Source organism: Haematobia irritans, chromosome 5, assembly GCF_050003625.1.
Source record: "Haematobia irritans isolate KBUSLIRL chromosome 5, ASM5000362v1, whole genome shotgun sequence".
NCBI lineage: Eukaryota > Metazoa > Arthropoda > Insecta > Diptera > Muscidae > Haematobia > Haematobia irritans.
Genome location: NC_134401.1, coordinates 168,962,570 through 168,980,166, shown reverse-complemented (window position 1 = coordinate 168,980,166; position 17,597 = coordinate 168,962,570). Strand labels below are relative to the sequence as shown.

Below are 17,597 nucleotides of genomic sequence, written 5' to 3'. Positions count from 1 at the left end.
AGGAACGTAAGGGTTGATATACATCATCTAGGGCGCGAGATCCAAAAGAGAGTCTCTAGATCAAGCAGCGTACCAGGACAGGATTCATGTGAAGTGAAGCGGCCTCAATTCCTACTTATCAGTGATTGATAGCAGCGTAGCTGACGTATGTCCAATTTGCCACCATGGGCCACACGACACGCGTCATCTTTTGTCTTGCCCAGCTAAACCAACCCGACATACCACCAGATCACTCTGGACACACCCCACCTTAGTCGCAGAGTTCCTCGATCAGGCCACAAGCTGAAGTACCAAAGCGTATAACATAAAATGGATGAAATCACAATAAACTGTTACAACAACAAAAACAACTATTTTAAACAAATTAGTGGTAGTTTTTTACAGCAATTTATTATAGCACATCCATGACAATTATTTAGGGAAAGATTATGACAAAAAAGTAAAAACGTCTAATTTTTAAATTATGTAAAATTGTGTATGCTTTCTCAAAATGTGTGTATCACATTTTACTAAATTCTTTAAAAACTGAAATTTCGACTTTTGTTGATTTTGAAATTACAGTTTTTAACATTGGATTGTAAAGAGAACCCAAAAGACGTAAATTCCTAATTTACCAACAACTTTTGTTAAGATACATTTTTAAAATGATCAAAAACATTCGAATTTATTGAATTGTGCTTTTTTGGTGGCATAGGTAAACATTTGACTCTTTTAAAATTTATAAACACGACAGTTTTTCTGAGTACCAAAAAAATATCACTAAAATATTTCCAATTAAAAATTTGATTGAATTTTGACTCCAATGTAAAGAAAAATTCAACTAAAATTATAATCGGAATATTCATTAGAAATAAACAAATTATTTAATCTAAAGGCCGGTATTAATTTCGCATTATCACGCTAAAATGGTTAAATGTTACTTTTCTTTAATAATTAATTTTAAATAAAAAAAAACCTTTTTAGTTGTTGCTTTGGATCATTCCCCATCAGGTTTTAATATCATTTGCCAAAAAATATTGAATTTCATTCAGCTTATAAACAAATAGACAATACCACCATTAATAATTGATTAAAAGATTGTATTTTTTCAACCAAAATCAATTAAATTTTTAATTGTACCAAGTAAACATTTATTGAAATTTCGAATAAATCAATTAAATTTTTAATCAAGTCTATTTTTTATTTTTAATTAACCTGTGATTTATACTATCATTTCTCGATTGAAGCAGAAAAAATTTTCTTTGTATTAAACAATATTTAGACATCTTTGTATTAAACAATATTTAGACATTTAATTTGAAATAAAGGATGGGATTCTAATTTGACAAAACTAAAACATTATCTACTATAGCATTATATTGTTTGCTCTATGAAAATAGATACCAAAACACTATTTTTGTACTTCAAAATCGACATTACAATATTTATTGAAAGAAATTTTGGCCAACAGTAAGATATAATAAAGGATAATGGTGTTTGAATAAGAAATGTTGGTAATGACATCGTGGGAGTTCAAATTAGTAATGGTTTGATTTTATAGTTTCCGAAGGACCTCCTTGGTTTTTAATATGATACCTGATATGTTAACATGTAGTAGAGCGTTGTACATCGGTAAAATATTAAATTGAGCAGGCACCTTCAATATTGGCCTTATATTCAATGCTCAATAACTGCCAAAAAAGTTAAAGTATAAAATTTTTACAATATTACCAAAATAGAATGTATCACAGATGTTTTGTTTTAATTTTCTTCTCATTATTCGAATTATATTTTATAAAGTATTAAAAATGAAAACTATATAAGGACAGGACAATAACAAATGGCTTTTATTGGAATGCTCCAAAGTAATTTCAATATCATCAGTACTTAAAAAAAAATCATCGATTCGATGTATTTACTCGAAACAATATAAAAAAATAATAATAAATAAAGCCCCAGAAAGAAGTCCACTGATTTCTATGAATCTTATGAAAAATAATAATGGAATCATTTTCTATTAGTACTTACCCATTACTTGAACACGACATATAGCACAAATATCACATTCAACATCCCAACTCCACATTGCAACGGCATTCCACTTTTTCAAGGTAAACATTTTCTCCGGTTTGGCCTCATTGTCGTCGATCTGTTTATCCATGGAATTCTCTTGGTCATCCATTGTCGGTTTTGTTTACAATTCTAATAATCACCAAATAAAGTTATCAGTCGAATGTGAATTGTAGGTTTTTGTCAATCACTATAAATTGATATCACCAATCTCAAAGTCAGTACATAAATCAAATAGCGGCGCTATGTATTCAATTTAATTTTTGCAATATACCTGGTTTCCTACAGAATCCAACTACCCTGCCAACATTTTTTGAATTTGGGGACTCTTTTGAGAATCCCCACTACGTCGAAAACAATCATATACGACATCAAAAACTCGTCGGAAAAGCGCCGTCACTATTGAGAAGTTGTACCACGCCAAGTTACTACAAAAATGTTTCGCATGAGTGCAATTATTAGGTGCCTTTATAGATCAATTTAGAACGACGCCAATAAGGGACCCTCCAAACAATCAGAAAAAGTGCATTTTAAGATAGTTGTAAAAGAATCATTGTGGTCGAGTAAAACACGTTTGTTTAGATATTTATTAATTTGATTAAACATTTAAAAATTCTTAAAAATATAACATTTATACCACTATCACATTACATTTAACAAAATTTTTGGCATTAATGATGATGTTGAGTTACAAGTAGCGAGTTACATGTTGCTGCGTCTATCAACCAGTGTTTTTATTCCATGGAGGGCGTGTCTGTAAAATATCTGAAAAACAATCACTTTATTCCATTTGGAAAATCACCAAATTGTTCACCAATATACCTTTAACAATTTTAAGCGTATAATCTATGTTTTCAGAACTTTATTTTCGTTTTTATTTAATTAAAATATAACAAGCTGGTTGCGCTTGGCGTTTCACAAAAAAAATGGCTTTTTTAACAGTAGGGATGGCAAATTACTTGAATGTACTTTTTGATGTACCTTTTCATGATGGTTGAAGTGACATTTACGAGTCTGTGGTAACGATGAGGTTGAAATGGAACTTTGAAATGTCGGATCGATACGACTTGTCGGCGATGACTAAATAATCGGTAAATGTGTTATCGGACTTACCTTATAATGTGCACAATATATGGGATATGTTCGACACGAGCACTGTCGTCCGGATAAACTTATAGTCTGTAAATCCCCTGCCAGCATTTCAAAGTTCCATTTCAACCTCATCGTTACCACAGACTCGTAAATATCACTTCAACCATCATGAAAAGGTACATCAAAAAGTACATTCAAGTAATTTGCCATCCCTACTGTTAAAAAAGCCATTTTTTTTGTGAAACGCCAAGCGCAACCAGCTTGTTATATTTTAATTAAATAAAAACGAAAATAAAGTTCTGAAAACATAGATTATACGCTTAAAATTGTGAAAGGTATATTGGTGAACAATTTGGTGATTTTCCAAATGGAATAAAGTGATTGTTTTTCAGATATTTTACAGACACGCTGCCTCCATGGAATAAAAACACTGGTTGATAGACGCAGCAACATGTAACTCGCTACTTGTAACTCAACATCATCATTAATGCCAAAAATTATGTTAAATGTAATGTGATAGTGGTATAAATGTTATATTTTTAAGAATTTGTAAATGTTTAATCAAATTAATAAATATCTAAACAAACGTGTTTTACTCGACCACAATGATTCTTTTACAACTATCTTAAAATGCACTTTTTCTGATTGTTTGGAGGGTCCCTTATTGGCGTCGTTCTAAATTGATCTATAAAGGCACCTAATAATTGCACTCATGCGAAACATTTTTGTAGTAACTTGGCGTGGTACAACTTCTCAATAGTGACGGCGCTTTTCCGACGAGTTTTTGATGTCGTATATGATTGTTTTCGACGTAGTAGGGATTCTCAAAAGAGTCCCCAAATTCAAAAAATGTTGGCAGGGATCGCATAAATCTTCATACAACTTCATTGTTTCTTTATGCTTCTTCCTATTTTTTTCATGTTGTCATCACATTTGTTCGTGCAGTGTAAAGGCCGGTATGCACCTCTAGCGAAAAATTTCATTCCCATAAGAAATGCATTGCTATTTATGCTAACGAAATTTTCGGTAGCGTTCAATTTCGTAAGCTGGTACGCACCTCTAATGAAAATAACAGGGTTGTCAAAAGCATATTATGGCAGCAAACATTTAATTTATTACAATCATTGTGTGCGTAAAAGTTTTAAAAGGTCTGTAAATAATAAACAATTTATTTGAGGAATATTTGGAACATATATTAACAATTTTTAAAAGCGATTAGCTGGTTTAAAATTTGTGTACACAGCCCTGTTTTTTTTGTTGTAGACTTAAATAAATATTTGCTACCGAAAATTTCGCTAGAGGTGCATACCGGCCTTAAGGGCAAAACTTTAACGAACACACAACAAATAGACGAACCTCTGTCGTAGTGTTTATCCGACCGTCTAAGGTCCGCTTAAGTGTGTAAATATAACCATAGCGATAGGCGGTAGGCGAAACATTTTTGCCGCAACGGCAAATACAATAAGCTTGACGGCGAATAATTCCCTTTTTCACGTTTCCTAGCGTTGTTGTTGTTAATACAGCATGCTTTGACAATATTAAACAATGAAGTTGAATAAAAACATACAATGGCTTGTTATTTGTTGAGTTATTTCAAGAAAAAATAATCTACACGAGTCCAGGCAACAGCAATTCCTAGTGGTGAGTTAACAAAATTGATAAGCGATGGCAACACTAAACCAGTTTTCGCCAAGGAGTTAGAATAAGTTTTAATTTAGCGACACGCCGCTAGCCGTCGCGGATTTTGGGCTTCCCATAAGAAATATACGTAAATAAGTGTTCGCCTACCGTCTATCGCTATGGTTATATTTAAACACTAAAGCGCATTATGCGCTTTACAGACTATCAGTTATTCCGGACGACAGTGCTCGTGTCGAACATATCCCATATATTGTGCACATTATAAGTTAAGTCCGAAGCATAATCGATACTGCTGCATGTTTATGGGATCGATAACACATCTACCGATTATTTAGTCATCGCCGACAAGTCGTATCGATCCGACACACTGTAAGATTCTTTACAAACTCCGACATTCCTTCCGGAATAACTGATAGTCTGTAAAGCGCATTAGTCATCGCCGATAAACCGTATCGATTCGACACACTGTAAGATTGTTTACAAACACCAACAATCAGTCCGGAATAACTGATAGTCTGTAAAGCGCATAAGTCAAGAATTTTACTTCCAAACCGCTCAACTTGCTTGCCGTCAGAAGAAAAAAACTGGCATTGGAGATATTGAGTACTCATTTACTAGTAACGAGTACTTGTAATCAAATACTCGTTACTTTCCCAACACTAGTCTGTAAGTCAATTAGTTTGTGAGATAGAGCGTCTTTTGTGAAGCAACTTTTGTTATTGTGAAAAAATGGACAAAAAGGAATTTCGTGTTTTGATAAAATACTGTTTTCTAAAGGGGAAAAATACGACGGAAGCAAAAACTTGGCTTGATAATGAGTTTCCGGACTCTGCCCCAGGGAAATCAACAATAATTGATTGGTATGCAAAATTCAAGCGAGGTGTAATGAGCGCGGAGGACGGTGAACGCAGTGGACGCCCGAAAGGGGTGGTTACCGAGGAAAACATCAAAAAAATCCAAAAAATGATTTTGAATGACCGTAAAATAAAGTTGATCGAGATAGCAGAGGCCTTAAAGATATCAAAGGAACGTGTTGGTCATATCATTCATCAATATTTGGATATACGGAAGCTCTGTGCAAAATGGGTGCCGCGCGAGCTCACATTTGACCAAAAACAACAACGTGTTGATGATTCTGAGCGGTGTTTGCAGCTGTTAACTCGTAATACACCCGAGTTTTTCCGTCGATATGTGACAATGGGTGAAACATGGCTCCATCACTACACTCCCGAGTTCAATCGACAGTCTGCGACCGGTGAACCGTCTCCGAAGCGTGGAAAGACTCAAAAGTCCGCTGGCAAAGTAATGGCATCTGTTTTTTGGGATGCGCATGGAATAATTTTTATCGATTATCTTGAGAAGGGAAAAACCATCAACAGTGACTATTATATGGCGTTATTGGAGCGTTTGAAGGTTGAAATCGCGGCAAAACGGCCCTATATGAAGAAGACAAAAGTGTTGTTCCACCAAGACAACGCAACGTGCCAAAAGTCATTGAGAACGATGGCAAAAATTCATGAATTGGGCTTCGAATTGCTTCCCCACCCACCGTATTCTCCAGATCTGGCCCCCAGCGATTTTTTCTTGTTCTCAGACCTCAAAAGGATGCTCGCAGGGAAAAAATTTGGCTGCAATGAAGAGGTGATCGTCGAAACTGAGGCCTATTTTGAGGCAAAACCGAATGACTACTACCAAAATGGTATCAAAAAATTGGAAGGTCGTTATAATCGTTGTATCGCTCTTGAAGGGAACTATGTTGAATAATAAAAACGAATTTTGACAAAAAAAATGTGTTTTCCTTTGTTAGATCGGGGACTTATCTGCCAACCTGTTATAATAAAGCACTTATTGTAATATGGTAACGTCATTAATTTAAAACACAATTATGAAATATTTTTGAAAAACAAAATTAACGGAAAAATCTTCAGAATTACATTTACATACATATTCTTTATGAGTTTCTTAAGTATATGCTCAATTATGTGAATAATTATACCTAATGGTACCATCCCAGGAAAAACTCATTACCCAGTAATCTTGTAGGTAAGCCTATTTAAAAATTAATAACCACTTATTAATTGGCATCGCTTCGGATTACATTTACATACGCATGTCCTAGGAGGAAAGTACTTCTCCCCAGGTATACTTCCGGCCATAAAATAAGTAGTGCATTTAAAGCATATAATCACCTAATATGTAATGACTTATTCGTAGATACACCAAAGCTTGCAAAATAGCCACTTATTGTCTCAGGCAACCAAATCTCGAAAATATTGATTTCTATCGCCGATTACAATGGATCAAAATATGGCGAGTGGTGCTGTAATAGAAGAACTACTTGAATAGAAACGAATATTGTGTAAATTCACATAAGGTTCGAAATCTACTAAAAGTGGATTTTAAGTCTCTTTTTTTATAAGGCAAATGGCATTTCAAATTTAGTTTAAGCGCATTTTGGAAGTGTAATGTGAATGAGGTATAAAAAAGCATTTATATAAAACATAATATGATAATGTAATTAAACACAATTATTATGAAATATTTGTGATAAAAAATTCTTAACGAAAAAATATTCAGAATTACCGTTACATTACATATTCTTTTTGATTTTTTACGTAAGTGCTCGATTATGTGAATAATTATATTAACTACAACTGCCTAAAAATTTGAGAATAATTACCGAGAAGTATTTATTTTTGTCATTACAAGTTAGTTATTATAACTCGCCGCAATGTAATGCAACGTGTAATGACAGCTTTACTCCTGGTAATGTCAATTGTAATGAGATGTGGTTACCTAGTTTATGCTGGGTACTTGCAAAATAGTCACTTATTGCCTCAGGCAACCAAATCTCGAAAATATTGACTTCTCTCGTCGATTACAATAGATCGAAATATGGCGAGTAATGCTATAATATGAACATTACTTGAATAGAAACGAATATTGTGAATCAAATTACAAATAAATAATTTGCGTGTAATCTAAATAAGATTTCACGATAATTATTTCACACTTAAAATGGAAATAAATGTAGTTTGTTTAATGGAGTTGGATTCATGAATTACATTATAATATAGCTAATAACCCATTCACATTAGGTCGAAATCTACTAAAAGTGGATTTCAAATCCCATTTTTTCATTAAAGGTTAGTATTAAGTTCGAGTTCAGCCGCTAATTTTCACTAAAGTGAAAACTAAAGCAGTAAAAAGTCATAAAATTATACATATTTGTTGCAGATTTCATTTTAACTTGATGGGGAATATCCCAAAGCAAATTTGCACAAAGTTTGTATTCCTTAAAATGGATTATTGAAGAAAAGTAATCGACGATTTTAGCGGCTAAACTCGAACTTAATATTCACCTTAATAACAGCATAAAAATTTGAGAATAACAATTCGAAAATTACCGAGAAGTATACTCACCGCAATGTAATGCAATTTGTAATGACAGCCAACCACATAATTGCCATTACCAGGATTACTCCTTATGTGGTTGGTTACTTATGGCGATTTCGATTGGGAAAAAGGTGCAGCATTCTCGAAATTGATTGCCAAATATAAAGGACACTGTCATAGATTTTGGATCCTGTATCCCTCACAATATTATGAATTAACAATAACTTTGGAATGACACTATTATAGCGAAAATACAATGAAGGAAAAAGTAGTGTAACACCAGGGCAACATATTTTTTGCGAAACGAAAACGCCCTTAGTACTATACTAAACATATGAAATACATTTGAATTCGAAATTTTATTTAAAGTCAAAAAACAAAAACGCTCAAAAGTATGAAAAGTAATATTACAAATTATTTCAAAACTGCAGATTAAATGAAATGGCATACATCAATAAAGGAAATATAGCGACATGGATTGTTTCACATCAATCTGTTTAAATATAGCATTTTTCAGTTAAAATTTTTAACCCCACCTTGTAGGGAAGTAGTTCTTCTTGCTACAATCTAAATGTTTAAAGTTATTGAATAAATTAAAATTAAATATTTCATATGATTGCTGGCTCTTATGTATTGTCACTACATTAGAAATTAGGTTATCACCGTAATTTTTTCTGTAAATATAAATTTCACAAAAATATCGGTTTAGGCCCTTCTTATGTTTAGTCACTTGCAGTGCAAAGGGATTCATAGTGATTCTTGCTGTAGGACTGGATCTGATTGATTAATTGATTGAAGACATCATAGGAAATTTATAAGTTTGCTTCATATAAAAATGAATTCAATTGCAGAAAAAATTGAAAATTATTGTAAAGCTGAAAATTTTGAAGAAAGAAAATCAGATAAATAAAACTTGTTTCGTATATTTTGTTTTTGTTTTTTTTAATTAAATATTTTATAGTTATTCAAAAAATAATATAAGTTTAAAATTTTTCTTATTATTCTCGGGTTAAAATATGGAGATAAACATGTTGATTTTATATGTATGCATGTAAATGTAAATTAATGTATAATAGTACATATTAAACTTCTCTGGTTGTTTTTTGTTTTCAAATATACTACACTAATTTGGGATCAGTCTTGGGAGAAAACCAACATATCTAGATTTGTATTCAGATCATTGTACATTTTATATTTCACCATAAAGTAAATAAACAATCCATTAGCTTTCATTGAACAAATCTAAATATTTTGGAATTCAATCCGATCTGCTGTTTTGTAATTCAAGTTTCTTTTTTGTTGTTCAACCAAATTAAACATTAATTGTGAACATATATCAAATATAGATTTAAGAATTCATGTTTTTTCGCTGGTTTGGTTCAAGAAAAAAATGTTTAATTTATGTTGTTCATGTTGTTGACTTCAAAGTAGAAATGTATGTACGTGTGTGCTTTTGTGTTTTTTTTGTATCATATAAAATGGATAAATAATAAGAAAAAAATATAATAAAGGAAAATTATTTCAAATCCCCTCATGGTTTTCTAAAGTTCTAAACAAAATTTTCCACATAAGAATTTCTATAAACAATTAAGGCACTTTTATGATAAAGGCATTGTCGTTTTTTGTGTATGCGGTGGTTTTCAACCAGCACCACACTATTGAATAGTTTTAGTAATTCACAATATATATGTATGTATAATAAAAACAAAATAATAATAAAATTATTTGATTTAAACAAAACAATTAAAAAAAACTATACTACAACTACAAATTGTAGTGAATTGGTTTAACAAATCTATATAAAACTAATAATAGTAATAATAGAAAAAAAAATAGTTACATATTTAAATAACTGTTCATTTAGTTATGCAGCAACATTTGACCATGGCTATAGAAAATTTAAATTTTTGTTTTTTCCTCAATGACTAAATCAACGGCTGGAATTCATCATCATTTACAATTAGTTTGAGGCTACAGCCACTGGGCCAGGTGTTGCATTGTTAATAGGTTGATTATTGGCAGCAGCAGTGGGAGTGGCAGTTGTATCGTTTGCCACAGCGGTTTCAGTTTTTATCACCACATTGTTGTTGTTTGCTATATTTTTATTGTTGTTCTTCTGTGAACGTTGGTTACGTCGGCCTCTATTCGGTTTCGGTGACTTTGTTGTAGAATCGGGCATATTGGCAGAATTGCCACCAGCTTGAGATTGTTTATCTCCACCAGCACCTTGTTCACCGCCAGCATTGTTGGACGATACCTGACCATCGTTTCTAATATTGTTGCGTACTGTCAATGCAAACGAAAACAAAATATCAGATATTGAATTTTTTTTTAATTAAACAACATGTATAAAAAATTAATGATGGTTAATTTTTTTTTTTTTTTAAATTAAGCAGAGATTAATTTTATATCTGGGCTGGCCAAGTCTATTTTTGGGAGCAACATGATACTATTTGCTACAAAATTTGTTATTACACCCAAAGAAATTGGAAAGCACACACAGCAGAACCAAAATGTTTCATTTTAAAAACCACAAATTTTATGAATTATGGTTCGATCAGTGTATGCCATCAAGAACAAAAATATAATATCAAACACCGACTTCTGTCAGAACATATTCGTGAGGATTAATATTTTCGAAAAGGTGAAAGTTTTGATTACAAAAATGTGTTCACGGACAGACGGACATGGCTATATAGACTCAGGAGCCCACCCTGAGCATTTTTGCCAAAAGACCTTCCTCCTTCTGGGTGTTGCAAATATATGCACTAACTTATAATACCCTGTTCCACAGTGTGGCGCAGGGTATAAAAATGACGATTTTAGCGGCTAAACTCGAACTTAATACCCGCCTATAGATTCAAAGTAAAAGTTTTCAAAAGTCACACAGCTATAAAATTAAATTTTGCCTATAAAAAATCATTCCTTGAAAAATTCTCTCCGACCCAATCCCTCTTTTCTATATTTTTCAAACATGCCAAAAGAAAATATCAGATATTTAAGCTTTTTTTAATTAAAAAAAGTACAATTATTCCGAAATTTAAGTCTTTATAAAATTACAGTTAAATTTAATTCAAATTAACCCACAGATTAATATTATATCTAGCTTGGCCAGTTCTATTCTTGGGATCAAAATTATACTATCTGCTACATTGGTTACAAGCAACGTAAAGTAGAAGTTTTAAAAAGATTCAAAGTAAAAATTTTCAAAACTCACACAATAGCAAATATTGTATAACTTACCACGTCTATTACGAGAACGATTGATAGTTTTTACAATCGGCTTAATAGTGGTCTTGGCTGGATCATAGTAGCTATCAAATAAATCCGCCAATTCTGTTTTTTCCTCGGCCTTCAGTTCATCCATGACTTGTAGAACTTCAACAAGACCATCACGTTTCTTCTCTGTCCAGATGGCATTGAGAGTTTGCAAATCATAACCATGTTCAGCCAAAATAATACGGAATTTAACAGCACGCACACGATGATACAATGCTGACTTGAAATAATTCAAAAATACTGGACGGAATGAATTTTGACGTTCCAGATTCTCATTTTGAGTTTGTAATTCATTCAAATCACATTGAATTGGTTGTGAAAATGGATTTATGGCAGCCATCAATTTCTCGGTGGCTTTTGGTGATTCCAGTGATTCTTTGGATTCCTGATTACTTAAATGCAAGGCAACTTCATAGGCTAGTTTGGCACGAACACTAGCACTACCATCGAATAGTTCACGATCATCATGTGTACTAGATTTATTATGATTGGTAATCTTTTGTGGCTGTTGATCCCCAACAGCAGTTGCTCCTTCCACTGTCGTCGAAGATGCCAAATTATTATTGGTTGACTCAATGTTATTATTGTTATTCACAATATTGTTGGATTTTAGGAATTTTGATAGTTTACGAAGCGTATAATGTTGCAATGACTCATTGGAATTGGCCTTAGCCAAATTAAGGCCATTAGCGAAAGACTTAACAGTAACTAGAAACCTGTCCAGCAGGTTATATTTTTTAAGCGATTCCAAAATCATATATGGAATGAATTTGCGCTCTTCATGATACAATAGGATAATGCCTTGCGAACCGGCATCTTTGGCTTTTAAAGCTTCTAACCAAGCGAGGAAATCTCTAAGTGCTGCGATTTCCGATTTAGATTTAATTATCTGTAAAAACAAAATAAGAAAACTTTTAGAAAAGCTGAAATGCTATACAAATTTAAATGTAATTGTCTTACCTTGTATGTTTGCATAGATTTGAGCATACGATAAAATCCAATTGAAATGACACGTACTTGATGGCGTTGACGAGCAGCTGGATTTAAATTCATGTAGGGCATTATGTACTGTTGGAAATGGTCATTGGGTGTAAAAGCAGCCAATTGAACAATCTGTAGGAAATATTAAAAGGCATGAAGTTTTAACAATAAATTAATGGAGTACATATGAGAATTTTTTCATTATAAAGGGTTATCCTACAATAATGTACGATATCAATGTATTTGACGAAGTGTTAAAAAAATGGTGAGGTTAAAGGATGCCACCATTGGTTTCCGTTTTCTTGAGGGCCTAAGCAGCATTTTGTTAACCTTTTACAAATTGATTTTCTAGCGGAATATAAACATATCTGCTTAGGGTTACAAAAGCTAATATTGGTTCCCCATCGAAGGGAATGAAATATGAAAAAAAAGAGACATGACCTTGGGAAAGTTTTAATGCTCATATAAAGGCAATACTAATGGATACTGTCCTATGTAGAGATGTGAGTAGTTAGACAAGAATAAGACATACTGAGTTGAAGGAATGGGCGAACATATAGTGATATGGAATTGAGAGAGGGTCGAAGGACGATAACAATACTATGGGGAACCCGAAAGATAAAAAAAAAACAAGGAACTACTAAGGAAAGGCCACGATCAGTAGTAATTATTGGAACATTGATCGTGACATTTGTGAGGGGGAAGGACTTTTAATTGGCCTCTCTAACATGTCCATATGAAAAAAAAAAAACTGTTACCGCATGTCTAGCATTCAACGATGTCTAGATAATTAATATCTAAAAACATAACATACGTTATAGTTGGACCACCTTCTTATGCATACAATGCGTAAAGCACATTATTTACTGCATTCTGCCTATTCGCAAAAATGTCCCTTTTGTGGACATCTAACAGAAGAAACTGAATTTAACCATCACAAAGAAAACGAAAACGTGATATTATGGCCACGTAAGGGACTAAATCTATGTGTCAGACCAGCACATCAATACTATCAACAAAACTTACCTCGTCAATTAATCTGCGACCAGTAGTATCAATATCAATGCCCACTAAAGTATATTTGCCTTTTGGCAGTGTTGTTGTTATATTGTTGCTGCTTGTTGAGTCAACACCATTTTCCTGTTTCGGGGTTTTTGAAACGACCATTTTGTCTATTTGAAACAAAATTTATGTCTCCTTTTTAAAAACAAATTTTTATTTATTAACAATTACTAGCGATTAGCAAGTGTTGTTTTTGTTTTTTTTTTATTTTACTGAAAAAGAGATATAAAAATAGCAAAAGGTTATTAAATGTTACATTCGATAATTACTCAATTACACTGTAGTATATTTATACAACAAGTTAAGTGACGACTAACAAGATCAGGGCAAGAATGATTAGTATGGTGGAATATATACATATATATTTATAATTTCTCTGTACTTTATAACAAATATGTCTACTACTCTTATCGTTCAGTGGGATTTGAACATTTTTTACGTTTCAAATACAATTTTATTGTGTTTTTGTTTATTTATTTATTCATAAAAAATTATATAGGCAAAACAGCTCAACTTCCAATAGTGAGACTTGCGGTAAGAGTCTAATTGTAACATATGAAGCCAAGTCATCGAAAGAATTTTGTGAATAAACACAGTTGTTTGAGTAATCTGAGTACGATGAGTGATTTAAGCATGAAATCAAAGTACGATTGCTCTGAGAAGTCATGTGTCTGTTTTGAGACTTCAAACTATTTGATAAAAAGGGGAACCCCATTCAATATGAAGGGATAACTTTTTGGGTTGGTTTATTGACATTCTCATGGATATATGGATATGGAGTTATTTGTCCAAAAAGGAATTACAATAAGAAAATCGACGTTTTCAGACTTTTCGACTTCAAATCTTTTGACTTTTTCGTCAATATAAAAAACAGATGTTTTTTTAATCTTTTATCTTTTTTTGTTATTGGCCAGATTTTTGGTCGCCACAATAATAGAGATTAAGATAACAAGGACTGTTATAAGCATTCTGGTGATAACGACCATCCTTTGCTTAACCAGTTGAACTGAACGGCGAGTTACAAAAAATTTATGAAACCATCATTAGAGTGGTTATCTTCTTATACCATAAACACATGAAGAAAAAGGCTGGAACAATTAAAAAATTAAAATTAGAATTAAGTACGCAAAACTCAAATTTACAAGTGAATTGTGACGTAAATGTGTCCTCACTTCAATTGTCCGATTGTTTGGCTCAGAATAAATACCAAATTCATTAGGGTAAAGACAAAATCGTTGGAACCGTGAATACATTTTTTTCATTGTGGAATTAGATGCCATTTCAATCACAGAAAATAGAATGAAAATTTTGGGTATTAGGTCTTGGGTCAGGTTTTATATCTTTTTTGACAATTTTAACCCATATACTCTAATGTGCGCAATAAGTGGAATAGTAGGATTGAACTATATTAGAATATGGACCGATATGAACAACATTTTCCGCATGAAATTATGTGTGCAAAGAAATTTGGATGAAAATTCGGAAATCTAAGTTTTAATTGTAATGTATTTATCATTGATAAGAAATTTACCATTAAATTAGTTATACTACAACTTAGTCGTAGTAGTTAATCTTACAATACATGTATTATAGGCCTTATTAGGCTTCCTATGTATTGATGTTTGAAATAAATTGAAATTGAAATTGAAATCTATTGTATTGTCTCAAGAAGTATAATCGGGAGAATCTTCATGGTACAGTGCCAATATAAACCAAATGCGTGACTGCTGTGGTCTTTAACTACCTCTAAGTCGAAAGTTTAAATCAAATTTTTGTAGTATTGAATTTCGACTTTTGATGTCAACTTAAATTGACTTTAAATTTAAATTTTAAGTCATGTCGACCACTGTGGTAATTCATATCTGTCCGTTCTGGTTTATTTAACTTTTTTTAAATAAAAACACTATAAATACTTTTTAAGGCATTTTTCTTCGAAATTGCAAATTTGGTCCGCTGGAAGAAATTTTGTTCCGATTTTGGAAAAATATGGTCCAAAATAAAATTTCGTTGTGGCAACACTGAGTATGAGTGTACAAATTTTGACCTACGGAGAAATGTGCCTAATGTAGTTATAGATCCCACAATAGAAGTACTGATCCAGAAGGTATATGAAATACAGGGCAGACAAAAAATAAATAAAAACAAGTATATACGGCCCTAAGTTCGGCCAGGCCGAATCTTATGTACCCTCCACCATGGATTGCGTAGAAACTTCTACGAAAGACTGTCATCCACAAATTTCAACTCACATGGTTGTTAAATATCATATACTACCACCACGTACCAAATTTCAACCAGATCGGATGAATTTTGCTTCTCCAAAAAGCACCGGAGGTCAAATCTGGGGATCGGTTTATATGGGAGCTATCCGATGTGGACCAATTTTTGCATGGTTGTTAGAGACCATATACTAACACCATTTACCAAATTTCAGCCGGATCGGATGAAATTTGCTTCTCTTAGAGGCCTCGCAAGCCAAATTTGGGGGTCCGTTTATATGGGGGCTATACGTAAAAGTGGACCGATATGGCCCATTTGCAATACCATCCGACCTACATCAATAACAACTCGTGCCAAGTTTCAAGTCGATAGCTTGTTTCGTTCGGAAGTTAGCGTGATTTCAACTGACGGACGGACGGACATGCTCAGATCGACTCAGAATTTCACCACGACCCAGAAATATATATACTTTATGGGGTCTTAGAGCAATATTTCGATGTGTTACAAACGGAATGACAAAGTTAATATACCCCCATCCTATGGTGGAGGGTATAAAAATTGGCGACAAGGCAGTGCTGACATGGCTCTATTTCTTCAGAACTGGAATCCAGCGAGTTTGAGTTTTATGGAACCATAATTAAAACTCTTCTCAAATATATGTATTTATGATTCTATATAGATTTAAATAGGACTACAGTGAAACCTCTCTACAGTGGATACCCACTGTTGTGTAAGTTTTGTCCCAATTTGGGAGGTTTTCACTTATGAGAGCTCCACTTTTGAGACGTGTCCGTTTTTCAAGGCCAAGTTTGAGAGGTTTCACTTTATGTTGAAAACAATTAAAATTTAAGCGAGGAAATGAAATTTTTTGGCATTTCCAATATCGCAACATGAGGCATATGTAATTGGATTTTTCACTTAAGAAAATAGAAGCTTGTAACGTAATTAATTTTGAATGCAAATGTCATGGATCACAAATTCAAAACTAATTTATTTTTTTGGTGAGAAACTTACCAAAATCCTTATAAAACGATTCCTCAAAAAAATCGAATGCGAATTTCTATTTTTCCCTTCACAAATATCAAAACGAATATACTATATAGAAAGCACTTGAAGGAAAATCAAGATCCTTTTTTGAACCAGCAAAAAGGTCTTACGTAACTTCTTTGGTATGTATTACCAAAACGAACCAATTGTTTCACTAGAATAAAATCGTTTCTCAACGAGTTGCAAGAAGAAACGTAGCCTTGAAAAACAATTGGATCAAAAGTAACGGAAATCTTCCAAGACCCATAAAAAATCCAACAACGTATTAGAGGTGAATGAAATGCAAAATATATTTAACAAAATTGTAGACTTACTCGTTATCTCTTTCCCACAATTATCTTTTAAGAGAATTTAACATTCTCCCAATTGCAATTAACTTCGAAGCAAAACACAATAAATTCAAACTCGCGCCAATAGAGAATAGATTTCCCCTTATTTTCAGATCGAATTCATAAAAGCAGACTAATCGCACAAAAATTTATTTTTTTTAATAAAACGCGTGTAGGGCCTAAGCTAGTTTTCCAATTTCGAACCTCGACGAATATTTTGTTTTACAAAATTTTCTGTATTCTTAAAAACAAAATCAAAAGCCTACTACAAAATTGGAAAAAACAAAAAGATGAAACAATCAGATCAAGGCTACTATGATTTTGTATTCTTTCCTTCGGATATTTTTGTAACACACACCCCCTAATCACTTGGTGCGTTGATTTTCCAAACAGTCATCACAATTTTAGCTAAAAATTTTAATCAGAAATATTTTTAGTTTACAATGTGGCAGCGGTTACTTTGTTGCCTTCCTAATCTTTTTTCCTTACGTAGCTATTTTT

At 32.7% G+C, this 17,597-nt stretch overlaps 2 protein-coding genes and 1 long non-coding RNA gene across 4 annotated transcripts in view; 1 reads left to right on the top strand and 2 right to left on the bottom strand.

The window, feature by feature from the left end:
* Nucleotides 1-2,212, bottom strand: part of Roc2 (Regulator of cullins 2) — a 66,788-nt gene extending 64,576 nt beyond the window's left edge. The window contains exon 1 of the mRNA XM_075313330.1: nt 2,008-2,212. Within this exon, the coding sequence (XP_075169445.1) occupies nt 2,008-2,161 (154 nt within the window). The 5' untranslated portion in view covers nt 2,162-2,212. The remainder of the gene's footprint in view (nt 1-2,007) is intronic.
* A 1,159-nt stretch (nt 2,213-3,371) lies between these two features.
* Nucleotides 3,372-3,727, top strand: LOC142241980 (uncharacterized). Its single transcript, XR_012723899.1, has 2 exons — nt 3,372-3,476; nt 3,534-3,727. It is a non-coding gene; the product is annotated as an uncharacterized LOC142241980 (long non-coding RNA).
* A 4,791-nt stretch (nt 3,728-8,518) lies between these two features.
* exu (maternal protein exuperantia) lies at nt 8,519-16,928 on the bottom strand. 2 transcript variants are annotated; one of them, XR_012723774.1, is made up of 6 exons: nt 16,735-16,928; nt 13,465-13,712; nt 12,418-12,570; nt 11,422-12,346; nt 10,019-10,464; nt 8,519-9,053 (listed from the first exon to the last, which is right to left on the bottom strand). XR_012723774.1 is itself a non-coding variant. In XM_075313497.1 (5 exons), the coding sequence occupies exons 2-5, from the start codon at nt 13,603-13,605 to the stop codon at nt 10,139-10,141; spliced, it is 1,545 nt and encodes a 514-aa protein (XP_075169612.1). In that variant the 5' UTR covers nt 13,606-13,712; nt 16,735-16,928; the 3' UTR covers nt 9,104-10,138. The 2 variants fall into 2 exon arrangements, 1 of the variants encoding a protein (XP_075169612.1); XM_075313497.1 differs by lacking the exon at nt 8,519-9,053 and having other exon boundaries at nt 9,104-10,464.
* Nucleotides 16,929-17,597: the final 669 nt, after the last annotated feature.